The sequence below is a fragment of the Pagrus pagrus genome (genome assembly GCF_965226575.1).
Source record: "Pagrus pagrus genome assembly, chromosome: 9".
In the NCBI taxonomy this organism is placed as follows: Eukaryota; Metazoa; Chordata; class Actinopteri; order Spariformes; family Sparidae; genus Pagrus; species Pagrus pagrus.
In genome coordinates this window covers 7,959,927-7,987,689 of record NC_140193.1, presented here as the reverse complement: position 1 = coordinate 7,987,689, position 27,763 = coordinate 7,959,927, and the positions used below count along the sequence as shown (strand labels likewise).

The 27,763-nt window shown below is 40.5% G+C and overlaps 1 protein-coding gene across 1 annotated transcript in view; it reads left to right on the top strand.

Moving 5' to 3' along the window:
• ramp1 (receptor activity modifying protein 1) overlaps positions 1–27,763 on the top strand; it is a 62,674-nt gene that overhangs the window by 14,530 nt on the left and 20,381 nt on the right. Inside the window, exon 2 of the mRNA XM_084361210.1 lies at positions 24,119–24,254. Coding sequence (XP_084217336.1) covers positions 24,119–24,254 — 136 coding nt within the window. The remainder of the gene's footprint in view (positions 1–24,118; positions 24,255–27,763) is intronic.

The window sequence follows — 27,763 nt, the reverse complement described above, 5'->3', positions numbered from 1 at the left end:
GTGGCTTACGTGAGGTGGTGTCCATATCAGGATCATGGACAGCTTGAAGTACGGGTGGGTAGAAAAATCTATTCACATAAAATCACGATTATTTTCCCCAACAATGCAGAATTTATTCACAGATGTCAAAAATCAAGTCAAAAAGTTATGTTAAAGTTCATCTTCAAACAAAGCAGCGGTTGCAAACTGCAGTTTTATATGATGGCTGGATGATCACATTTGCAAGACGAACATTAAGCAGGCCACGTTTGTGAACGCTTTCTACGTAAAACGTAACATTAACAGAGCAGAGCAGCGGCCAACAGTAACAAACAAGACCAGCTGACAATCGCTAACAAGCTAGCAAACACAGACCACAGAATTCAACATGTTAAACAGACTCTCTGGTGAAGAAAATAACTCTGTTTCTGCTCAGCATCTTGTACAACGATGGACCCCCCGGAGCTAACACTGCAGCAGAGACAATGCTCTCGCTGCTGGATTCATAACGCTAATAACACCGCAGAGCACACACCCTTATTTTGTTATCCACATACAAGCATGCATGCTTTCAAATCAATTAATTCATTAATTATTGCTATTAACCTAAAATATAAAGGCTGCAGATAGTTTATCTTAATTTCCATTTGTGTTTTATATTGTATTTCAGCAGATTAAGGACCTCAATTAATGTTTCAGCACACGTTAAACTGGACCAAAAGACTGAAATTGGTCTTCAGTAGGCAACATTCAACTCTATTCCTGTCCTGACTTAATTCTTTTCATACAAAAAGTACTGTAAAAAAAAAAGAGATTTTGATGATGATATAATAATGATAATGATACCCATCCCTAGTATTTACACCATGGTATAATACCATTTAATTGTGCCTTCTAGGGCAATAATACAATGAAAATAATCATCAGCCTTCAGCGGCCCCTTTGTGATGAATTGTAACAAAATGGCTGCTGTCTGAAATCTCATAAAACACAGCAAACGTTTACGTAATGATGCACTTCCCTCACAGTCAGCAGTGAACTGACTGACTGAAACTATATTACCATCCATATGTCAAGTAGTGGACACTTCTGCTCAAGTGCATTATTGTACCATTTAACCTCATACATTATTAAGCATGTGGGATCCCAGTTGGACTCGAGCTCACAGTTGTTGGCAGTTTTACTGCCTTGCTCGTTGCATTAACCCAAAAACATTCAGCGCCACATGAAACACGTGTATGTTGTTTCAATAAAAGTCTAAACTGATCATGAAATGTCATCGTAAACTGCTGCGCTTTCTAAAGACGTTCACTTCAACAATCAAGCGCCAACACGCTGACACACCTTTAAACCTATACGTTACATGGGGTAAGTGCATGTGCATAAATATATTCATAAGTGCACAGTTGAATGGCTAAATGCAAACATACAGTGCATGTTAAATCTCCATGTATAGCACTCCTGTGCACATCCAGAGGAAAACACATATGCAAACACAGCCAAAGACCTCTGCTTATGTTGGAGGTGATAGCAGCCAAAAAAGACACCGTCTCTATCTGGTTTCAATGCATTGATACATTTTCTGGATGGATTTTTCTTAATTGTCTTTTATTGTGGAAGGGATAGTCAATAGCTTTTTGATGAGAAGCTTGAGAAAGCAAGAAGAGGCAGAGTAAGATGACCTTTAAACTCGATGGGTGAATGTTTTCCATACAGATGCGATCAAACTCTATAGATTGCAGTTGTCTGACAGCTGATCACAGGGCAGGAGAGATCATGTCCAGATGTGGTCTGACTCACCAAATCACTCCTTGTTGACACCGTATCCAGATAAGAATTTCATTTAATATTGTTTTTATTCAAGTGTCATTCACCTAAACCTGCCCAGCCCACGTGGGCTTACAAGACATTACCTTAAGAGGCAGGAGCGAGCAAAAAGATGTAAACATGTACTGTAATCTACAATCATCTGTCACTTCAAACAGACTGGGAAGCCTAGCAGACATTTTCAGGGAAAGTTCAACTAAAGGTCATAATAAAAATGAGAATAATCTTTCTCTGGACAGTGTTTCCCTGATGAACTGCTGCGAGATGTCCCCTTAATTTTTTATAACTCAGACTGTTGAAGCCTCACAGTAGCGTCAGCGTCGCGTAAACTCTGGAATACATTTTTGCACATGTCGAGGACTGTGGATCTTCTCCCTCACCTCTTGCACTGAAAAAACATGGAGAAATGATCTTCGGATGGTCGCTACAAACAAGAGAAATGATTAAAACAGCCCCTGTGGACTAACGCGGTATGAGCACCATCGCCTCCTGTTGTAAACATCTTGATCTTGTGCAATTTGTTTTGAAAGTGAGTGAAAGAAAAATGCAACAGATGGTGAGATGGTGGCCACACTGCACCACCAGCTTCTTTCATCAAGCTGTGAGACCCCTCAATTCATTCTGTATAGATAGTTAGACTCACAGATGTCCTTAAAAAATCCTGCTGTTTTGAGCCGCTGATATTGTGAAAGCTCGCAGATTGCATGTTTTGTGATTTGTGCATATTTTCACTGTTTGTCCTGAGATTGCCGCCAGCTGATCTTCTCCCACTTCAACAACACCACCATAAAGCATAAGTAACGGTTTGGCTGTGGTAAATAAAGTCTTGAGTATGTGCTGCTGTATACCTGTATCATCAGGTAAGAGCTTTACCCGGTTATTACAGCTGATTGCGGTACAAGTGAGAGTCTTTGTAGTCGTATTTCTGACATTTAAAAAGTGTCTGTTCGTGTTTGCCAGTATCGCTTAAGCAATTACAGGCATGGAAAAGCTACGTGTTCTCTCAGATGGAGTAATGTTTCGAAGTTGATAGGAGGAAACCACTCCAGAGTAACTAAATAGCGTCATCCATCTTTATCTCTTGATCTCTTTCATTATAGCTCACCAGTCAACGCCAGTCAACTGGAACCTTTAAAAATTTAATCAACCGTTTCACAAGCATGTAACTGGACGCCCGCTCACTCTGTATGAACAGATTGCAGGTGTAATCTGAACATCTGATGAAAATTTTACACTCGACCTTTAAAAGGTGGGCGGGAGCGGCGGCTCGAGGAGGAGGAAAGATTCGGTCGAGGATGTCCAGCTCGCTCGGTGGAGAGACTAAGAATAGGGAAGAAGTGAGTGACATCGGTTGTAGGGTTTCAAATGTAGTCACACTGAGAGAGCGATGGCATGAGGGAGCAGGATAGAGTTATTGCAGGTTATACTTGACAGCTCCTTACTCCAGCTATTATGCATTATGCAGATGAGTCCTGGCCCCGGCTAGCATGCAGCAGCCGTAGCATCATGTTGATTTACAGCTCGCCTCTCTGTGTTCTCTCTTCATGCTCCCTGCTCGCAGCGATGTTCAATGAAATTACTTTTTTTAATAAGATAAAGGGAAAATTTGCCATGTTTATGTGAACGTCCAATCAGTGTTGATGGTAAATGTAGTCAAATGAAGTAATAAATTCCTTTGGGCATACGATATTGGCTATAAATATTGGCTGGTTGTGTTGCCAAACACATGGTTGGAAATTGTCCTAACGTCTTGTTAAAAATATTCAGTTGTGCTGCCACAAACATGGTTGGAAATTTCCTGATGTCCTGTCAAAATAAACATCTGTTTTCAGCAACAAATTGTCCCAATGTCTCATTCGAAATATTCAGTTTTGTTGCCAAAAACATGTCTGGAAATTGTTCTGACATCTTGCAAATAATACCCACTTTTTGGATACAAATAACTGGCCTGAGTTCTTGTTAAAAACACCTGCTTTTGACTACAAATGGTCCGAATGTCTCGATGAAAATATTCAATTTTCGACTGGAAAATGTCCCTGTGTCTTGTTAGAAATATCCAGTCGTGTTGGCACAAACACGTCTGGAAATCGTCCTGACTTCTCCTTAAAAATACCTGGTTTTCAGCTACAAATTGACGTCTCGTTAAACATATCCAGTGGTTCGCACGAATAAACAAAAGTTGTTCTCTTGCTTATAAACTAGCTTCGTTTCCGACAGCATCCCAAAATATGAGCCAGGTGGATGTTGTGGGCGAGAACATTTCATGTCCTGGGACATCCAGCACGGTGCTGCAGCAGGAGAACTCAGCTTCGTTGGTCAATACAACACACACGGAAAGATTTAAGATTTACATCCATATAAAATGTGTCAAAAGTTCCCTTCTGTCTACATCTGCCTCCTCTCTCTCCTCCCTTTGAGCTAATAGTATCATGCTGCTTTTGCAAGTACGCGAGTGGTATTACTGAGCCTTAATGAAACCTTGTTAATGCCATGTAGACACTCAACTCTTTGTCTCTGTCCCTCTCATCCTTCTGTTCTGTTTTTTGGCTAAAAGTCCGGCGACACAAAATGTCCAGTGAAAGAGACAGAGGTCTCAGCTGTTTGTGGCAACGACTGTGCCCTTTGCTGGCTTAGAAGTGCTGCTGGCACTGCAGCAGAGCTGGCTTAGTGTCTGTTCTCTGATGGGATTACAAAAAAGAGAGAGAGAGAGAAGGGAGCAACTTGGCAGTGTTGCATATTGTGTTTTGACCGAAAGATTTGTAGATTGAAGATTTGGCATAAAAGAACTGACATATAACTCGTAATGATCAATCTTGGACATAATTATCTGTGCGGACTGTTTTAAGGTAAATTAAAGGAGAAGATTAACTTAATGCAAATCGAAGCAGAGCGAGACGGAGACTGATATCGAGGCCCCTCGGCAGGAATGTGACCCCACAGATCCTCTTTACTCTCCTCGGGGTCTCTGGTCGCTGAGGCGGACACTTCTACAAAACAACAAAAGGCGGAGGATTTATGCCTCCATTTCGTGGAGAGTTCACTTGAGAGGCTTCTGTTACACTCCCGCTTCAACCTAATCTACAGCTGTTCGTTTTACTGCCGCCGCAGGCACCTAAAGCTCACAGCGGGGAGGTCACACGGCGATAAATCAACAGGTTTGTTGTTGATGCTGAAACAAAATGTAGTTTTTGTGGAAAGTAAGTGAAACAGGAAACACAAATTTACATAAGAGCATATGCATATTCAACTAAAACAAGTAATGTTTCACCCTGTTGACAGAAAACAGTCTTTCAATGACACCATGTGGCAAATTAATTCAAAAATATTAGTCATGGGGAGAGCGAGATAAAGATAATGAAAGCAGCAGCAGCTCTGTGATTTCACTCATACTGTTGGCCACTTCGTAAGTCCTCCGCTGCAGCACTGGAGTGGATGAGTGGTTTGGTTCTGGCTCCGGCTGCAGGCGGTGCTGTGACATGAGGCGAGACAACCACCACCCCAAACTCACACTCGCCCACACAAATGTCACAACGCTGTGCTTATGCTCTGTTTAGGTTTAGGCACAAAAACCACTTGGTTAGGCTCAGGAAAACATCATGGTTTGGCTTTAAATGACTGATTTGGTCGCCTCGGTCAGATGGTTTGACTTCCTGTAAAAGCACCTGGTTTTGTGGGCACAAAAACGGCGGTAAATGTTTCCAGGTGTCCTAACAAGTATCCAGTGGTGTGACTTCAGCCGTTTGGCAGTCTTGTTGGTTGTAATGACATTAATGTGTGAATAATGTGAACGTGATTTTTTTTAAATTAACTGTAAACTCATTATTTAATGATGTTTATTATAAATGTGTTTTTTCAAGGCAAAGCCATGACCTAAACATAATCAACCCACAGAAAGCATGTACATGTGTGCTGACAGCCCACCAGGGAGCTCATTTCCTCTTTCCCTGCCTCTAAATTATCCTGACAGGGTTACGGCCTCTCGCTTCACCTCAGTGGCCTCATCAGCCCTCTGCTCACCTCTAATCAAACCTGCTCTGACGCACACTATCTGTGGACTGTGTGTGTTTCACTGCCTGTGTGCGTGCACCCACTCATCACAGCCAATCAAAGTATATGCATATGTGCGTTTCTCGTGTGTAAGCATGCGATTCACGCCCTTTGACCTCTTTCCAATCGTCAGGTGTGAGTCACAAACTCCCCATCTCCTTGTGTTTCTGTCAAGGAAGATGGAGAACATGATGGATTTAAACTCTTCTCCAGCAAAAAACACAGTTTTGAGCTCAAATCCCTGAGTTAATGTGCGCTGACTCTTTCCTCCAGCTGTTTTCTCAGATTGAGAGCACTCTATGGACGCCATGCCACTTACTCAAATCCAGTGGCACGATGCCTCTTGAGGCTCAAGACATCGATATGGACTCACGATTCTGTCCTCACTCTCTCTCAGACCTTGTTAGGTATCATTGCTGCTTGCCTCTACGGCCCATTTGCAAAATCTCCTCTGTGGCAGACTGAGCTGTCTGTTTTTTCTTGCTTAAGATTTGATTTACTTTAACTTTAAGTTATATTCAGTTTTGATGCAGCATTTCTTTAAAACCAAAAGTTTATGAGTAAGGTGTTGGGCCACCACAAGCCTCCAAACCAGCTTCAATACCACTGAAGCGCTATTATTCTTGCTAAAGATAGGTTGAGATCACAGTGACTGTGAAAGCCACATATTTGTTCAGACTATGCAGTTTTGTGTTTTGGGAGAAATCTGTTACGCACTTTGATTTAAGATACATTTCCTGATGATCTGGATGCAACAGAACTCATAGAGTGGTACGACCCAGACCTCATGTTCAAGTGGTCTCCCAGTAGCGCTCATCGACATAATGAGCAGCTTAACGATGCTTCTCTCAGCTTGAGGCTGATGTGTTTTTTTTTTTAAACTAAACTTTTTCTTTTTAAATTACATCTTAATATATATATATTTTTTCAAATCAGCATCTCATTCTTTTTTTTGCAATGTTGATTAGTTTCTTCCACAAGTCTCAGACGTCCCTACTTTCCCTTGATTTAAGTTCTTTTTTCAATATAATTTTATAGCTCATTCTCAGTTTATATGAAAACTCTGGAGTTAGAGGGATTGTTTATCAGCTCTATCAGGCTTTAAAAACGAATATCTCAAAAGTAACAGCGCTCTACGCCTGCTGAATGTCAACACAGAGGATATAAAATGACAACTGTTGCAAGAAAAGTAGAAGAAAAAACACATCTCTTTATATTCCTTGTTAAAATAGAGTGTGGCGTATCACTGCATGTGTTAACTTGCTCCTATCTGCTCTCTGGTCTTTAGATAACATGCTGCTGAGGTGTTGCAGCTCATCCTATTGTAGTGTGTTAATTGTATGTTATTACCAGATAGACCGGGTCAGGGCAGACCTCCATCTGCGCTGAAAGCCCTGCTCGCTGTAATGATCAGCTGGTGATGGATGAGACTCAACTTGACAGAGATAGATGTGGTGGACACACACACACACACACACACACACACACACTAATGCACCACCTCTTCAGTAATTGCCACACGGTACAGTGTCTTTATGTGCGGGGGTTGAGTGTGTCTGTGTGTTTGAGGAGATGCGGTTTTGCAAAGGTGTCTATTTGCAGCATGTAATAAATGTGAGCTGTGTGTCAAAGTGGAGACGCACACCGACTTCAGTCATTATTCTGTTTATTAGGAAGTGTGAGGAAAATGGTAACATGTCCGTGTGTTTTCACGAGGTTTTGATCAAAGGGAGCCGGACAATGAAACCCCATGCAGTGCGTCTATAAACACAGAGTGTTTCAGGGAAATGGCCGTGTCACAGATGAACTAATGAGGGTCAGCTGTAAGTTTAGGAAGTAAAGTTTATATTTTTATCGTACTCCCAAAGAGCAGACATCATGAAGTGCTTCACAGTAAACAACAAGAGCAAGATAAATAAAATAAAAGCACCATGTAACGGTCAAATGATAAAGGAGAGTCGAAACAAGCGGGATTTTAGTCCACAGTGAGTCCGACTCTGCAGCAAGAGGAAAGTGTTTTACGGGTATTTTTTGACAGATTCATTTCCAGCTGTGACAGCCTGGAGTTCAGTCTCAGCTCAAAAGGATTAAAATTATTTTAGGAGCACAGTGGGACACAAGAGCTGAGTGGATTGGTCATTTTATGAATAACATGAATAAGTTAAAGAAGTAAGACTTAAGGGCAGATTGTGGACTTCTCGAGCACATCAGATAGTTATCGGGAGAAGAAGCGAAATGTAAATGCATCTAAGAAGCATTCAGGACAGAGTGAAATCCAATTCTATCCAAACTTTTCTATTTCTGAGTGTCACCACACCAGTCAGCAGTAAATGTAGTGGACGTGAGGTGAAGAAGCCACCACAGAAAACAAAAAGACTGTTGCGTGGCGGAGAAGAAAAGGAGGATCACAGGTAACAGATAAACTGACATTATCCCCTCAGTCACATGTTGGTACTCAGTCATCAAAACTTTGAGAAGCTCTAGTGCAGAGGGACGTCCCACTCTGTAGAGATATATGAAACCAATTACACTGCAGCAGTCTCTCTCTCTCTCTCTGTCTTTATTAAATACCGAATCAATTATAAATGCAATTAAATTGGTTTTACGTCAGATAGCGAACAATCCCTGGAGCCTAATCCCTGTGATAAAAATCTAATTTGCTTCCAGATGATATTGATAAGAGCGAAACCATGAAATCATTTGTTATTGTGCCTCGTTGCCAGGTCTGCCTGAGCGTTTAATGCGGTTTGATAAGTCCAGGAGGGCCTGTTAGTTCCAGTCAGGATGGATATGAATTAGAATGAATAGAAATAAATCTGTTTTCTTCAGCACTTTTCACACTTTACTAAACAGTGACGCAGAGCGCTCAGCCTCCAGAGTGAAACCTCTGTGTTATTGTTCCACTCACAGCACCGCTACAGTCACGTACAGCTACTGTATATATAGCTTCAGGGAGAGATGATCTAATCACATCAAATATGATGACTGTCAACACATTTTTTTGGGGTTATTTCCGGCATAAACGGGTCCATTTGTTTCTCCTGTTTGTCCCCTGTGTGTATGTCAACTCGCTTCGTCCAAAGGCAACAAAATCCACCTTCCAGCCTCTCTTTAGATCACTAATTAACACATTATAAACACATTATAAATGACCTGACTGCAGCAGATAAGAGCAATGGGACTATGTCATGCTCCGACTGAATGTTTGTTCCTCAGTCCTGTTTCTCACACGTAATTTACACCGTGACATCGGAGCAGTGGGCACACTGAAGGAGGGGTTACATCACTGGGTAGCAGATTACAAGATCCAGTCTGTCTGCCAGCGGCTGTTTTCTGCCTGGTTTAGACAAAGACAGATGCATTTAAGATAAGGTTGATAAAAAAACTACTACAGTTCTGGAGGAAACAAACTGGGGTTTTCTGAAAATACTATATTCTGGTAAACGGCTGCACTGTTTCTTTGCATTACTGGTAACAGGCAGCAGCAGATTCAGGAGTTTAAAGTAAAAGTACACTTCACCACCTGTTTGTCTTTCTGTCTTCTGTTCAGTACTGTTAGCTCTCTTTTTGCTGTCTCCCTTTTCAGCACTTTAACCACATTTTTCTGTGCGTCTCACCTCTTCACTCTAAAAACCACAGCTGCTCCTGTGGAGGATACTGAACACTTAGGTTTGTTTCTTCACAACAATCCCAGTGCTCTCACGATTGCGACCGCTGACTCTGCAGCTCTTCTTACATATAAGAAGCTGGAACCAGCAAATGCTTGACATGTTTTGCTTGAAAAATGACTGAAACAATTATTCAATTATCATTATCATTCATTTTCTTCACGCTGATTAATCAGCTAGTTGTTGCAGCTCTAATTAACGTCAAAACAACTCCAAATTATGTGAAATTATTGTATTATGCCTCCGAGCCAGCGATAACGGTGGCCAGAGGCATCATGTTTTCAGGTTGTCCGTCTCATTTTTGTGAACGCGATATCTCAAGGATGCCTCGAAGAAGTTTCGTCTTGGACTCGAGGATGAGCTGATTATTGTCAAAGTCACTGTTACCTCGCAAAACACCTTTTTGTTTTAATTCTTGTCATGTGAAAACTCATTTTCTAGCATGTACGCAGCCTATATGACACTTCTGAATGGTTCAGTGAAGGGCACCCTAGTGGGCCTTTTATCACCCTTTATTCCACATGTAAAGCGCCTCTCTAGAGGGCACTTGTCATGTTTCCTCCACCGTAGGGACATCTAAGAGGGCTGTTTGGTGGTTTCGGACTGATTAAGAGTGTCATAACAAACAAGCAGTTCAGCCTTTTTAAGGCTAAAGCACACAACCATTATTAAATTCCCCCAAATTAAAAGCACTCAGTGAAAAACTGCAACTGTCTGGCCTTCCCTTTAGAAACACTTTTTGTATCCTCACTGTGTGTGTTTGGGTTTAAATGTCTCCTCTGATCTGGAGTCCATCCGGGTGGCTCGGGGCTTTATTCAAATTCATGGGCTTATTTATGCTGCTGTTTTTCAAGAGGCAGTGACACATTGCAGTGAAGCACGCTCCGGGGTTTAATAATAACGCTCGAGTACCTTGGAGGTAGAGAATGGCTTGTTAAGCTTCATGGCCATCTCGAGGCGCTGCGTCATGGATAGAGGATCGACTGTGTGTGTTTGTGTGTGTGTGTGTGTGTGTGTGTGTGTGTGTGTGTGTGGTTAGATCAGAAGTGAGAGATTAAGGGAATAAATTGCTCATTTTGACATTTCTTTGAGGGAAATCTCCCCCTATCATCGTGGATGTTGTTAGTTCTTAGTAGAAGTGGCCCCCCTGGGTCTCTGATCAGGACTGCAGACAGCAGAGGTGGAGGAAAGCACTAACGTGTGTGTGTGTGTGTGTGTGTGTGTGTGTGTGTGTGTGTGTGTGTGTGTGTGTGTGTGTGAATGAGTGACAGAGCTGGAGGTTAAACTGTAATACAATGCAATGACGGCAGCTGATGCACCGCTGCTGGCGTTCCTCTCCGCTAATTCATCCGACGTGCACCGCTCGCCGAACAGATAAAGTGTAAGACTGACTCACTTTCATCCAGCTCGCTCGCATCCAGCTGTGATAGACAGGCAATTTACATATCAGTGGTTCACCAGGTTCGTTGTGATTTGTTTGGTCTCAGAGAGCACTTGTAGAAAATGTAGAATGAGTAAACATCTCATTTAACTTGTGCTCAGACAGCCTTCAGGGGTTGACATTTTAGAATTTCCACATTCACTGTGGCCAATGGATGGAAAAGTGAGTTTGACAGTTTTTGGGGTTTCTCGCGTCGACCAATAATTTATGTCAGAGCAGGATCGTATAGCAAAGTTCTCTGGGAATTGCTTAAATGATCAGTGTACCTGCTGAGTGAACACTGAGAGCAAAATCATTAAATTGCTTCTGAAACATCATTCTTGTGCTGTCGTTGCACTTTCTGCACTGCAGCTGGAGTTTTCAGCAATATGAGACTCTTTAAACATACATTGTGATGATGCCACCATTGTTCAAAGTCAAAAGACCCCAGGATCCCCCCAAACCCAACATTAAAATAATGACAAGACGAGTCCTTCATTATCTAATGTTGTGGCTCTGGTCCTGCAGAGGATCCTGTGTCAGAATCTGATTTTAAAGCTATAGTTCAACAAGTTGGGGAATGAGCTTTCACTTTCTGTTGGAAAGTTAGATGAGATTATTGATACCACTCTCATATCTTTATGATTTATGAAACTACAGCCAGCAGCTGGCTAACTTAGCTTAGCACAAAGTCTGACAGCAGGGGGAAACAAATAGCCTGATTAAAGGTGCTATTTGTAAGAAAAGTCGATTTTTTAGTCTCATTCCCAACTCGTCAACAGCTGATGCTTTAGGATAGCGGTCGACCTGTCCTACAATCCAAATGTGTCATTATTTGATGAGTTGGGAATGAGACTCAAAAATCAACTTTTCTCACAAATAGGACCTTGAAGTCCAAAGGTCATTAAATCCACCTACACATCTCACCTTGTTTGTTTAATTGCTGCAAAAACAATGACTGGTTTGGACCAGTGGAGCAAACACATACGGTCAGTTTCTTGTACGCTCACGTCCGTAAACCACTTCTCTTTTGATAACTTGCGTTACAGGCTGCAGACTGCAGACCAGTTTAGCAAGAAGAGGAGGATGAAAAACATGTCTGTGCTTCAAGTGCACAATCATTCTGAGGGAACATGCCACAAGTGAAGAATAACCATTTTCCATTGATGTTAGAAGGAACGTTACATTCTGCCGATTTATTCAGAAGTTGTAATGAGAACGTCGGGAGACTGGAGAGAACAAAAAGACTCAAAGGATTTTAGTAGACAGAGAAAGAATTCATATTAGAGAGCAAACTTTAAGAATCAGAGGATGTGGAGACATTAGGACCGACTGTCAGTGAGGATGCAGACAAAGTTTGTGACCCCGATATTTTAAATGACTCTTCAGTATGTAAAGCGATGAATACATCTTGTCAGTGTACAGTTCTGCAAACTACGGATATGTTGCAACTTTATTTGTCTTCAGTTTTCATTTGTGTGTTGTAACAACCCCTTTCTTCATGGTCTGATCAGGTTTAGGCACAAAAACACTTTGTTAGGCTTAAGAAGAGATCATGTTGTTGACTTACCAGGTTCTGTCCCACAAACACAGCTGGAAATTGTCCTGAGCGCATCAGAAATATCTGGTTTTGTTGCCATGAAAATGTCTGGAAAATGTCCCAACATGGTTTCACACTTAGAAATGTTAATTATATCCAGTGGTATCACGCTGTCAAATGTTAAAAATATCCAGTGGTTGCAAGCTTGAAAATAATTTTTAAAAAATCAATGATTTCATGCTTACAAATGTTTTTTTTTTAATTATTATTATTATTTAGTGGTATCACGCTTACAAATGTGAAAAATAGCGAGTGGTTTCAGGCTTAAAAATGTTTAAATTATCTTGTGGTTTCATGCTTAGCGGTTATATCCAACCTACCCCTGTTTTTTTAAATATATAACGTGTTCCTAATCTTTATTTCCCACCAACATTTCTATCTTAGCTCAATCATTTTATTTTCTAGCAAGCCCTGAAAATCATTGCACACACAAACAAATCCCATTTAACAGCTGGCAACAAAAATACATGAATGCTTCAACTAAAGGACCAACAGCACTGTGATTTATTCTGGTGTGCTGGACACCAAAATGCCATTTTATGAAACTGAAAGGAAAGGTTGACCTGGGTCAGAACCAGCAGAGGCAGAATACAGATTATTTTTCCCGTCTCATATGAAAAGAACAGAGCTGCTGTTCGACACCGGCACAAACAGACTGCATTTTGCTCCTGAACATGCAGCACGCTCGCTAAAAGAAGGAGAAGGGGAAGAACAATTTACTGTCAAAAATGAGCTGGAGACTGCTGACTGCACAGAATTTAAAGTTTTTCAATGCATAAAATGGGAACATGGCCTGATTTTCTGGTGCAGCAACAGGAAGGATGCAAAGTTAAAGAAGTGCGCCAGACTCGCCCAAACTTTTCCAAGTGTTAACATCAAATAGATCAAGTTTTTTACAAGGAGAGCTGAAATGTGTGGGATTTTTTAAAAATATGCATAAAACCTGTGTAACTTTACAGAATCTAAATTAAGCTGTCAGAGAGGTGGGAAGAGAAACAGATCTCTCGTCTCTCTCTCTCTCCTCTACTACTCCGTGAACCGAGATGATTCATGACTAAAAAGTGTTTGAAAGTCAAGGAAGTGGGTGTTTTGATGTTAGATCGGACGACAGGGCAGCGGTGGTCAAAAATAATCCGGATCAAAGGCCGAAGATGTAGATTTCCTTCTCTATGAATCATCGGGGAGAAAATGACGACAGTGAGAGAAAAAAGAGAGGAGGAGGAGGCCGGCTCATTTGTGAACATCAGATCCGGCTGCCTAATTAATCTTAGCCTTTGACAGAAAAAACATCTGCCTGCCTCTCGTCTGTTTGTCACTTCCAAAATAAAAGGAGTCATCGGCTGCTACGTGTGAAAAATGTAGCAGGCTGCATCGTCCTTGACTCAACAGTCTGACACGACTGTCTGTCCTCTGCGAATGTGATGCCAGAACGGCCGCTTCATTATTTAAGAGACAGTTTAGTCAAACTTTGGTGCATGCACTGCTTTAATTCAGACCTTTTAACGACCGCTGTCTTATATTCCTAACTGTGGTGTGGCAATCATTCCTATCTGCTTTGACAACACTGTACTTTTTGGGAAATGGGCGACGTCACTACAATGAAGTCAGAGCAGGAAGCACGAGCAGTCAGATAATCAGACGGGTTGTTAAATGTTCAGCCAACCAGATCTGTTTTTATGGAGGTAAAACTGAAAAGTGACTGAACCAGGAAGGTGTTTTGAGGGTCGCTCTTTACAAATAAAACGGTGAAGTGTGCTTCATGTCAACAGTGGGAGACTGTAACGTCCATGTCCATTACCTGGCAGGAGGCAGCGTTCCATCCTTTCATATTGGAGATAATAATTTTGATATTCACCTTTTATTTGTCATTCAAATACATTTGGTTAGCCCTTCGTTGGAAGCTTGTCCGTCTGTCTGACTGCTGATGTTTCTGAGAGATGTCACCTTTCTCCCACATTTCAGCAATTCATTTGGAAAAAAGAAAGTTAACATGAATACTGGTCAACAACTAGAACTCTCTGACTACAGTGCAACGTATGCAGACTGCTCACAGAACTGATTCGCTGGTGTGAAATAAGCAGTTTTTACTGCATATGGTGTGGGGTTGTGTGAGTCACATGCACAAAAAGAGGGTGAGCCTACTTTTTTGGGATGGTTTCTTCAGTTTTTCACATTTCATTTTTCATATTTCCTCCATCCTCAAGGGAAATAAGATCCCCAAAACATTGTTCGAAGCTAGAAAAGTAGCTACTTAGACGGGTGCTGCAAATATAAACACAGTAAAACAGTGTGAAATTGTGTTTTCTTTTGAGGACAGTTTGTTTATTTGGTTCATTCAGCAATGAAAATCAATCAGTGAAGATCTTATTCTTCTCTTAAAATGACTTCCCCAAACCTACATAGTGTAAATCCTTTAGTTTAACAAAATATTGACACTGTATGACCAATTTCTGAATAAAAGGGCCGTGCACACGTCCCATAAAACATATAAATAGAAGGAATGGCGCCTGTAGAGTGTCTCCGTGGCACAAACACACCCTTTACAGGCTGCTCTCAGGCCTGGTGTCACCAGTTTCATTGATTACAGTGGAAGTGTATTGCAGCCGCTTCCCTGCGAAGAACAATGTAATGCAACCGCAGGAGATAATTATTTTTAAAAAGCAAGGTTCTAGGTACATTGAGGCCGATATTAACATACTCAACAGCTGTTCGTGCTTGTAAAGTCTAAAATGAAAAGAACTGAAAGCAAACAAAAGTCCAAATTAATACACATATTCAAGATGTGCTTTCTTAACTGGTACGACAGCTACAGAAAAAAGCGTGGATATAGATGTCTTTCTTTTTACTTCTGTGCTGTGTCCTTGGCCTCACCTCACCACTGACATGAGACGAGCCTCTAACGGAGACCAGTGACATCGACAGTGGGAAGAGAATGTAATTAATACACATGTGCAATGGGAGTTTTGTTTCATTGTGTTGGTGGGAATCAGGATGGAAATGGAAATCCAAAGAAGTTGGAAGGGATTAGTTGTCATCATCTGATCGTCATTATGCTGCTGTTATTTCTGCAAATTAGAGCTAAATGATGGTGGGGGAGGCCTGGAGAGGAAACTTCAGAGTAATTGCATAATATATTTAATAACTACTCATTAGAGATGCTCAAGTTATTTTAGTAGAAGCTTTGTAATTGTCATCATCAGGGGAAATAGTTACTCAAGATTGGAGTGGGATTTGGCGTGAAAGTGACAGGGTTGTCGTAGGATGGAGATGGGAGATAGAAAATAATTCAGAACTGGGCAGCAGGGAGAGAAAACTTCCCTCCTTTTTAACTCTTTGTCCTCTGTGACAAGTGTATAAAGACTGAACCGCCTGCTGCAGAGGCCACGGCTAAAACTTTTTCAAAACGCCCCCAATCTTCTCCTTCATCAAGGCATCGTCATCATGCAGTACATTGAAAATTTGCATTTCTTTCTCTCAGGAGCGCGCTCGCTCTGCCAACCCCTGCTGCTTTGTGCATTACTGTGGGATGCTGCCGAGGAACATGTTAGAAATTCATGAGAAAAACAAGGTCTGACTTCAGTGAATAGCACAAGAAAGAGAACGGAGAACATTCATTGCTGTTGGTTTTCTCTTCTGGATCGTATTTACTCTCAGATTATAGGCCCTGCAGGAAATTGTCTTTGTATTTTCCCCAGAAATCTGAAAAAATGACAGAGCCTCAGTTAAAATAACACCATTTTTAATCGAATCATCTTTACTGATCAGCTGTTTCAATTTTAATGACAGTGTTCTGCTATTTCGTGCTTCTTCAAGTTTCCTCTTCCTGAAACAGGTTGACCTGCAAACTGTAGAAAGTTACCCCACTAAAAAAAGACTCAGAAAGAGACTGAAAAATGTTGTAATATCTTTCCCGTGACGCCATTTGCATTAAGCGATTGAGTCAGTGTTCGAGAATGCAAAAAAAAGTTGAGTTGACGCGTGCTGTGAAGTGTCATCCCTGAAGTTTCCCCCCGCCTCATCTATATTTAGCCCTTGATTTCATCCGTCTTGAATCTCAACATCAGCTGCACGTCTGCTGCGTCTCTGTAGTCACTTTTAATATGCATGTAGAAGCTTAATATTTCATCTGCCTTCCGTCTTGCCCTATTTGCTTCCATTTCAGACTAATTTCCCGTGTAACATTTTTTTTTTTAACATCTTGTGCTTGTTTCTGTTTATTTCAAAGCATCTCAGCATGTCATGCGTAACCTCAGAGGCTGTTTTTTTGGAAAGGCTCCAGATATGATTTGAATATCTGGCAGCGTGATGGAACTGCAGCAGATCAACGCCTGTTGAAGTTTAAGATAGGAGTGTGTGTGTGCGGGCCTAAATGTTGAATGTGCAAATATGGGCTTTGAGGCATTCAAGAGGGCAATGTGGTAAAGAAATTAAAGGACATGTTCACCCAAAAATTAAAATTCAGTCTATCTCACCTTAATGCGTATGGAAAGTGAGTTTGAAGTGTGAAGTTTCATAGTCCACAAAACATTTCTGGAGCTTTTCAGCATTCTCCTAAACAACTGAAGTAAACAGGGATTTTTTCTAAAAACGTACAAAAAAACAAAACAAACAAACAAACTCAAAACAAAGAAATTAAAATGGCTTCATACAGCTTGTTGGGCTTAATCCAAGTCTCAAGAAGCTTGAATTGATTTGAAAATACGTTATTTACACCCTTTTAATGCCAAAATCTTGTAGATGCTAAGCTAAAAGCTTTGGCATGCACCCCATCTGAAGTGTGCACAAGCTTAACTATGCATTAAGAAAAGTTAAAAAAAAAAAAAAAAAAGGGATTTCTGGGCTTCTGGAGACTTAATTTTTTTTTTTTTTTTTTTTTTTTTTCAGATGTCTTTTGGCATTTTAAAACAAGTCCCCATCGACTTCAGTGTTTTAAGGATAATGATGCAACGCTTTTTTGCTGTTCGGCTCCAGAAATGGTTTGGTGACTATGAAACTTCCCTCCTGACTTTCCGCTGGCACAGGAATTAGTAGATAATGACTGAATTTTTATTTGTGGGAGAAAATGTCCTTTAATATCCTTTGGGTGGTTGTCAGAATCAACTCTATGTACGTTCACACGCAAACACTCAAATCTCCATGCAAATAGACACTAAATGTAAACACACGGTCGCTGCATCTTTCATCTATTATTTGTAAACAAATTAAACAATCAAAATAGAGAAATTCTTTCAGTAACGAGGCCCTGATGTGCAGATCACTTTGTCTTGCCGTGAGATTAGATTAGTGTGTTTCCTTGCGGTCAGGACACGGTGTTATGCTTCTTGGATGACGATAAAGACAGAGCATAACTATAAATAGACAGATCGTCCAAATCTATCTAACACACATGTACACAAACACACATGAAGTACACAGAGCCCCCTGGAGCTAGCTGCTGGATTGGCTTCTACACAGACAGAGGTGCATTCTGGGAGATTCCCCCCCCACAGAGAGAGGAGACGAGGCAGCATGTGCCAGGTCAAAGGTCACTGTCTACTTACAAGAATGACTTCAAGTACAGTCTCTTGTTCTTGAGTGTTATTGAACCAGACAAGTCGACTAAGAGCCTGTTTGTATTTACAGAGGGAGCCTTAACACACGGGTCAAGTCAAGTCAAGTTTGTATAGCCCAGCGCACTGTCTCTGAGGGCTTCACTCCAAAACTCCTCCAAAAAGTCTCTGGACAAAAGTCTTTTGAGAGATTTTGTTTTGACAGCTAGGAGAACGTTTTGCAGAATACAAGGAGATTAAAACATAAAAAGTTTGTGTTCAAAGATGTTCAACATTTTAGCAAAACCACAATCTTTCCCAACCTCTGCCAGGCCTGTAGCTACCACTGAGGACGCCAATGTCTTGTCCTCGAATTGCTAAAACTACTTAGTTGTATGGGTTTTTGGGTATGGCACGCCCCCGAACCCCCCAAATGGGGCCAGGATGCATGACCTCAGTATTTCTAAAATGCTGACTACAACCCTACATAATTGGGAACGCTGTTTAATTCTGCAGAGACAAGGTTGAAGAATGAGAAACTTATTTGCTGTAAAATTAAAACATGAACATATCGGCAGTTTGCAGAAACGTTTGCTTTTTGATATATATTCCTGCATTTGAGTTGGGATAGGCAGAAAGTCAGACACGTCTCAGACCAAACTTCAGGACCCTGACACACACATCATGCACTGCACATGAGTTATTCTTGGGTTGAAACGCGGCCTCTGTGCATTATTTTTAGTTTCATCTCCGAATCGATATATGGATGCAGGAGGAAATGAGAAAATCCTCAGTCAATCATGACCTTCCCTCCAGTCTGGTACAAAACATCGACTGAAAACAGAGAGATTCATGCAAGTGATTGGATGAGATGACTCATGTGAAGTAAAAAAAAAAAAAGCAAAAAAAAACACTTTTTCAGACTGTATGGGCTGTTTCATTGTAAAATTGTGGTGGAGTTACAGGAGGAAAGATTGGATTTTCTTTGCAAAAGAAATATGTTTTTCCGCTTGACTACTAGATAAGTTTCCACATTCACTCTGTATATCTTCTGCTGCTACACTAAACACTCATGGGAAGGCTTTGGCTATACAATGCTGCTGCCTTCTGATATGATGTACTGGCAGCATGCCTTTATTTAAAACCGTGTGATAAGCAAACTGGCAGGATAAGATTAGAGTGGTGGTGATGTGAAACAGTGCTCCACATTTAATAAGAAAGTGTTCAGTTAAAAGGCAGATGAAAATAAATGTTACTACTTATTATTACAGTGTTACTGAACACTATCCTCCATTATTCTTTTGTTTGGTGCAGAATTGACACTTAGATTGTAGTGCACAGACTGCTGTCATCATTATGTACTTAATTAATTTCTCAGGCTCTGATGCATCAATATACATGCAACTGAGCCATCATTAGCATGTTTCAGTGAGCCCACTCACATGGATGGATTTATTATGTGGATATAGAGAGCCGGCCTGAGGGCCCTGCAGTCACCAGGGATACTGTTTTTACACACATTTACACTACGATGTTAGTCGGCGCATATCCAAAATGGCTGTCATTAAACGTAGGGGTTTCAAACTATGTCTCTCTTGTGGCAAAATAACCCAAATGACAATGACTGTTGTCTCTAAGAAGAAAGTATTGTTGACGTGTGATATTGTTTTTAAAACCTTGTGTGGTGGGTGTGGTGATTGGATGTGTGTACAAAGTGACCAACTTTGACACTGGTGACCACTGTTACATCCTGCTCCCTACCAACAATAGCTCCTTCTAACCACAACCATGATCTTTCCTCATCGTTTCTCTCTGGCTGAAATAAATATATATTTTCTGACAGAAACATGGCGGTAGCAAAACAGAGCTGGTCTGTGGCCAACAGACTAAACGAACATTTTTGTGGTGGATCTTGATAGATTTAAGGACTGTTGATGGTCGAAAGGCTCGCAAAGAGTTGTTCAAACAGGTGTTTCAAAAGATGACATGGTTTAAGTTGTGGTTCTGAAGTGTCGTGTCTCACTTTCTGCTTCCTACCTTTGTCTGGTTTCCCGCCCTTCTTCTTGTTTCTGTGTCTCCCTGTCCCTTCTTTTAATCGGGTGTCCAGGCTTTGTTGGTTCCTTATTCCTCGCATTATTTCTGGTTTGTATTTTGTTTTGCTTTAGTCCTTGGAGTTCTTAAGTTTCTTTTCTTGCCTTTTGTTGCTGCTCTTTTGGATTTAGATTTTCAGCTTTTGTTGTTACAGCTCACTTCTTGTGTGTCTGCGTTTGGGTTTGGGTCCCCTTTGTGAAACCGTGACACCAAGGTCACCTTTTTTGATGAGCTGTAAAGATCCTCTAATGACTAGATGTGGGTCCAGCTTGAAAATTGTATTAACAGGTGGAATAAATGAATGAAAAAAAACGTTCTCAATAAAGTTGCGCATGTCAATAAAGCTCTATTAATTCAATTAAATTATTTGGGGCATGTAAACACACATCTTATAGGGTCACTTTATTTCACGTCCATGTAAACAGCTGTTTGAATCTCATCAGAATGATTTCAATCATGAAGAAATGTTTTCCATGTAACCAGCTATCATTGCTTAAACCTAACTTCAGCTCAACCATATGGCAGATCGGAGAACTGTCACATGAATCATTTTCGGAAAGGTTTTAGAAGATGTCATGGGGACGAGCCATCAGATCAAAAAACTTGTTTGAAGTCAGTCACAAACAGCATATTTGTCAACATATTGTTGCAAAGAGATTGTGACAAAAATCTGATTTGAAAATAAATCGGCAACTCTCTCTCTCTCTCTCTCTCTCTCTTTTGCTCTTCTTTTATGTCTGTGGCTTTCACAAACAATCTTGATCTTTGATCACGGTGTTTGATCAGATTTGTGTAGACGAGTAGATAAACCTTTTCATCCTCCCTCTTCACAGCATGAGTTGGAGTCTTTGTAGAAACGTAAACACGTTTGTTTTTTAACCTTTTATTCTGGAGAAAAATGTTTTTCTTCTTCTTCTTCTTTTCATATCTGTTTCTGTCCTCCTTCCCCGCTGCAGTATGACATCCATATATAAACATACACATTTGCATACATAATACAGTTGACATAGTGATTGTGAATGAGCAAGAAATACACAAAATGATCAGTCCACTCCTCCACAAACTCTCAGGGGGCAGGAGAGAGAGAAGTTGTAAGAGTTCAAAAAGGAAGGGGATGAATGGAGGTGTACCGTGTACAGATTCAGTCAGACAAAAACATGAGAAACAGCCGCTCATGAAGAAAACGAGAGAGAGAGAGAGAGAGAGACGAGTGTCTTGGGAATAAGCGAGAAAAACAAAAGGATGCCATGCAAGTATATGGAGGCTGCAGGGGAACAGGAAGAGGAGAGTTAGGAGGAAGTCATAAAAGAAGGATGTTCAGGGTGTTTTAGATGAGACAAGCGCTGTATATTAATGATGCCAGTGTTGGGTAGCACTGCTTTTGAATGTAACTAGTTACATTGAAAGATTACTGCCATTAAAAAGTTACTTGTTGTGTTACAGCATTACCAACTGAGAAAAGTAACTTTAGCGTTACCAAAAAATTAAAACCCCCTCGATGATTCCTTGCGCATGTTGCTGCTTATATTGTTCAGAGGATCCACGTCTACATTTAAATGTATTGACTCTATTGAACATAGTTTTTTTTTTATTCAATTTAAAAAATGTATTAAAAAAGTTCATTTCAAATCATTTGAAGTACATGAAAGGAAACGACCTTGCGCAGCTTCATATAACCAAGTAAACAGTTAACACGGTCAACGCTTACAAAATATAAAAGCATACCTGCAATAGAAAAAAGGGAGATTTTCTGTGGTATAAGCGAGTGGCCAACTCCCAACGACTCGACCCTCATATAACCCAGATTAATAGAATATATTTCCACAGATTAATAGAATAACACAAGGATGTGAAGGTAAAATAACTTTTAATTAAAGCACGTTTAAAAAGAAGAAGAGGAAGAATAAAATGATGGACTACAGTCTGCAGATTGTAGGCAAGTGATACAGTTGGCAAATGTCAGGAAAGGAATGATATTTGGAAGTGTGTTTCTTCTTCTTGGGGCCTTTTTCATACATTTATAGCTGCAAACTGAGCGAGAAGCGCAGTGACGAGTGGTGCATGTCAGGCAGGAGTGGTTAACAGCGTGCTCACCTCTGCCTCTGGGTTGGGTTGCCCAGACAAAACTGCACTTCACATCCAAAGGTGGCTGCGTACTGCCTGCCAAAAAGCAGGAGAGTAACAGACACTGTGTGAATGCACCTGGGATTTTATGTTTTGTTTTGAGTGGCAACAAAGGGAACAGGGGAAATACGGTGAAATTCTTGCAGTAATGGATTACTTGTTTGATTGATATGTTCCTTATTACAACAGAAAATGTTGTAGAGTACTCAGCAACAGCAACACTGAATGTAATGTCACAGTCTGGTCGTATTCATGCATTGATGCAAATGATTCAGCTCTGCCTCATGACAGTCATAGCTCTGCAGGATGAAGCAACTGATTTTCAGATATTTATCACGTTATAAGCCCAAAGCTGACATTCTCCTCTGGTTATTTATTTAAATATATTTTGAAATTCAAGTATATATTCATGTTGCCATATGAAACAGTATAAACCCAGAAAGAAGATTTTTCTTCCATCCTCAGTTTGTGTTGCTTAGAGCAAATTCACTTTGCATTTGCCTTTATATTACGAAACAGAAGGTTTGCTCACTTTAAAGAATTTGCTGGGATTATGAAACCCATGCAGACAGCTGCTGACTTAATATTTTAAAGGAACCATTTGACATTTTGGAAAATGCTTATCCGCTTTCTTGCCAAGAGTAAGATGAGAATATTGATGCTACTCGTCTAAGTTTGAAGCTACAGCCTGGAGATGAGTATCTTAACTTAGCATAACATCTGGAAACAGGTGGAAAACAAAGCCTGGCTCTGTCTTATAGAAGGTAAAAGGTTAATAAGTGAGCTCCAAGGCTGCTGGTAGGCGGATGTTTTAATCTGTGGATGAAGTCGAGCTAACCCTGCTCTTCATATTTTGCTCACATCCTGTACATGAAAGTCATCAATCCTCTAATGTAACTCTCAGCAGGAGAGCAGATAAGCATATTTTAAATAAAGCGAGCACACACAGTCCTCAAGATAAAAGTCCAAAGCTTCCTTTTTCAACATCTAAAGCATTAGACCATAGTCACATGGCAGCCATTTTCCTCTTATGGGAATTCTGGGATGTTATGCTGTTGTGTTTCAGGTTGTAAGTTGTATAAACATAGAAAATCTGACAAATTAATTATAATTTTAGCATTTCTGGATACATCAACAACTGCAATGGAGGCACATTAGGCTGTATTTTAAGGTAAAACAATATATTTGATGACCCATTAGTTAACGTAAGCATTCAACCACTTCCTAGCTAACATTATGGTTTAATTTCATTCAGTGTGTTTCACTTCCAGGTTGAAATAAAATGTTTCCAAGATGTGTGTTGATATTTAAGATTAATTTACAAACAGGTTATCAATTATGTTGATTTACCTTGAAATATGTCCTGATATCTCTCCAGATTTTCACTTCCCATCATTTTTGCTGTTCATTATCAATCAGGAAGCGGTAAAATTATGACAATTTGTCAGATTCCCTCCATTTATTGTAACCTGGAACACCACTTAGCATGATGTCCGGGGGAAATGGCCGCCGTGTGGTCCATTGACAAAAAGAAGAAAAAATCTAGAAAGAAATGTTCCTGTTCAGTACATAATCCCGACTGTATGAGTTGTTTTCGGGGTCTTGTAATATTGTGAGTAGTTACACAGCTACAACTGTGACGCAGATGGTGTTTATGTGTCATGCCCCACAGATGGGGAAACATCTTGGGTTGCATTGACCCAAAAACAGACGAAACCATTTAAGGTCATGGCAGCTTGTCACCCCACTTTAGTCTTCAAAGCAAGCTGGTTTACGTTGAATTTTCTGCCTTTTTCTCATCCACGTTTCTCTTTCCTCTCCCTGCACTCGGCAGTGTCGCAGTGTGCGTCTGCACTGGCGTGTGGACCCCACTACGAGTTCGCCATTGAGGAGTTCTGCCTCAACAAATTCAGACTGGACATGCAGGAGCTGGACCAGAGACACTGGTGTAGCTGGGAGGACACAGTCGAGTAAGTATTTTTGGCTTGTGATCTATACAATCATCCAAGTTTTTGGTCACCTTCCAACAGCTGATTAGATACTGGGTGAGCGACAACAGAGAAAGAGAGCGAGTGAGTGAGTGAGGGAGAGGAAAGAACGAATGGGGATGAGAGACAGTTATAGCAGAGAACAAAAGCTGTACATTCCTGGCATGAACACACATCTTTTGTGCCTGTACAAATATTATCTTTGCACTCTGTAAAAGACGTCTGGCACCACAGGATTTCATTGCTATTACGATTTGAGTGCCAGTTATTGGCATCATAACAATGAAATAATCTTCATGATCATCAAACTGTTTTGTATTCAAACAATAAAACCTTAATTATAATATCACGCTGCCTCACTGAGATAGCTCATAAGTCCCCACTCCCCTACTGTCATCAACCTTAGGGGAACCCAATTAAGCAGGTCTCTAATAAGTCTGACCCCGGGCTGGTTTGTTGTAGTCTCATGAACAGTGTTGGCTCTGCTCTCATGAGAAGTACAGACTGTTGCTTTTCGATCCCTTTCATACCGCTTTGGTCGCAAGCCAATTATGTCATAGTAGGAGTGGAAAAAACCAAGCTGCAGCATCAATTCTGGCAAAAGAGCGGTGATGCTCGGCCTATATAAGGACCTTAATATTCACTTAGCAAGTACTTTTCACTAAGTAGTCTAAATATCAACGCTTGCAATTACTCTAAAGTGGATAAATCCAAACACAGACTGCACTCTTTATATTTGGATGAATAATGAATTGTCATCAGTGGGAGCCTGAACCATGACAGAACCACAAGGCTCTGTTTTGGGGCCTCTGTTATTCAATGTGTACATCGTCAATCCATGTGGAAATCCTGGTGTATGCAGACGACACATTTGTATATGTCCACGAAGCTGCAAGAAACAGTGAGAAAAGTCAACTACTCCTGTCATGCTTTACATAACATTTTACTGTTTTTTCTTGATGTTATTTCAAGATGTATTCATTTCTTTTGTCTAAAATGCCTGTTTGATGCTGTCATATCTTAATTACAACACTTTCACTTACGTTAGTTTGGAGACCTACAGTACCAGTTGGAACAATGACCATGGCAGCTTGACTTTACCCACACTCAGACATGTCTCTGTTGGGTAGATTTGGTTTACACAGTACATAAAATAAGCGTAAATGGTGTGAAACATTAAACAGGTGTTTCAAAAGATGACATGGTTTAAGTTGTGGTTCTGAAGTGTCATGTCTCACTTTCTACTTCCTCCCTTTGTCTGGTTTCCCGCCCTTCTTGCTCCTCACCTGTGTTCTGTCAATTAATCACCCCTTGTGTATTAAGCCCTCGTCTTCCTCTCTCTTTGTCCGTCCGTCTGTTCTGCTTTGCCCTTGTGTTCCTGTGTCTTCCTGTCCCTTCTTCCCATCGTGTGTCCTGGCTTTGTTGGTTCCTTATTCCTTGCATTATTTCTGGTTTGTACTTTGCTTCTTGGTTTGTACTTTGTTTTGCTTTTATCCTTGGAGTTCTTGAGTTTTGCTTATTTTTTTTTTGTCAATTTTAATGGCCGGGATAACTTGAAACAAATAGATATACTCAATTTACAAAACTTTTGGAAGTTTAACACTAGAGCAGGCACCAACATACTATACTATAGCCACATCAACTACACAATCAACAACAGCAATGAGATGACAAGGGAGAGAAATTAAACTACACTATTGTTCAACATTTTTGTGATCATGGCTACGCTGGCAGCAATTAGTTAAAGTTAGGGAAAAGTCACCATCTGTTTTAATACAGAAAAAGTCAGCTAAGACATACATTTTTTAATTAACAATTGGTGTAACAGTCCTTTGTATGTCCACCATCCACCCCGACCACGTCCCTGCGACAACAGCAAGGTACATAAAAGTAGTGTTTCATTCAATCAAGGAACGGGGGGGAAAAAAACGTTGATATTACATATGATTACTTTGCCATTATGTCACCAAGATGTAAATACGAAAGCAATTCAGTAATAAAAAAACGTAATCGCGAGGAGACCTTCTCATGCTTCTCATGCTAAGATCTGGCATCTCACCAATATCACTGCAACAAGGTCTGCTGTGGCATGAAACAAGCCTTCACATAACATTTATATTATCTAACTGCTTTATTTAGAGGTGAAACTGAAATAGAGCAGTCAGAGATTTTGTAGTTATCTTTCATTTCAGGAAAACTACACGCACAACTAGGTGTAGTTCAGTCAGAGCCACTTTTGTCAAACCATTGACCATTTAGAGCATATGGCTTTAGTTATATTTGGTGCTCTCTGAGGGAGATCTGAAAGAATGTGAGCAGTGACGATGTTTCTGGAGAACTAATCCCCCTGTTGATAAACATACACAAACATTACACAATTTTAGTTACATCAACTATACCAAAAATATAGCACGGATGGAGGAGGTTGGGGTGGAGGAGGAGGGAGCTGGTATCAGAACAGGAAAGTGAGAAGTGTCAGGTTATTCTGTTCACCTGCATGGATATGATTGGATGTTGAAGTATAAATAAAACAGATGATGATGTGGATGAAAGTCATAGTTGTTTCTCTCCTTTAGTTTGGTTGTTGGACAGAAATTGTATCTTTGAACAACATCTGATCACTTTTCTTAGAATTTTTGTTTCAATCCTCACAGAAAACAGAAAACGCAGAAAAAAACAAAAAAAAAAGAGAAAGAAATGGTGGATGAGTGAAAGATTAAAATGTCAAAAATCACTCAGCTGAGTAGAAGAGGTCAAATATCAGCACAGTTGCTTCCTCTTTGAGGAAAAGCTGCATCTTGGCCAAGATGCCACTGGGGATCTCTAATTCAGTTCAAATGACATTTGGTGTCTGTGTACATGTCTCTGTGTGTCCTTTCCTCGGATCACAGAATCGTCCTCTTCCCATTACACTTTACAAGCTCTCACAGAGAAAAAACGCTCGTGTCAAACTGACTTGGCATGGCAGCCTTTCCTCTGCATTCAAAGATATTTAAATTAAATACAGTATGTCATCTTCAGTGAAAACAACCCAATTGCTAGAATAAATGTTGGCAATGTAGGTTTCTGCAATTTCATGTTGTGCTTATGGTCTGGTTAGGTTTAGGCACAAAAACAGAGGTCTCCTTAAAAAGCCAGTGGCAATGTTAAAACACTGGTCTGGTACAGTGGTCTCTTGCTTGGTAGCCTTCTTGTTAAAAACATCCAGAGATTTAATACTTACATATGTTGAAACACCATTTCAAACAGCAGACATCTCATTTAAAATGTCCACTGGTTTCATGCTTAGATGTGTTTTAACACCGTCTCAAATAGTAGTCTCTGGTTTTGCAGCATCTCGTGAAAAATATCCAGTGCTTTCACGCTTACAAATGTTGAAACATTATCCCAAACATTGCACCTGCTTGCTGACGGTCTCATTTAAAGTGTCCAGTGGTTTCACACTTACAAATGCTAAAACAGTGTCTCTTAAAGCAGTCTTTTGCTTTTGG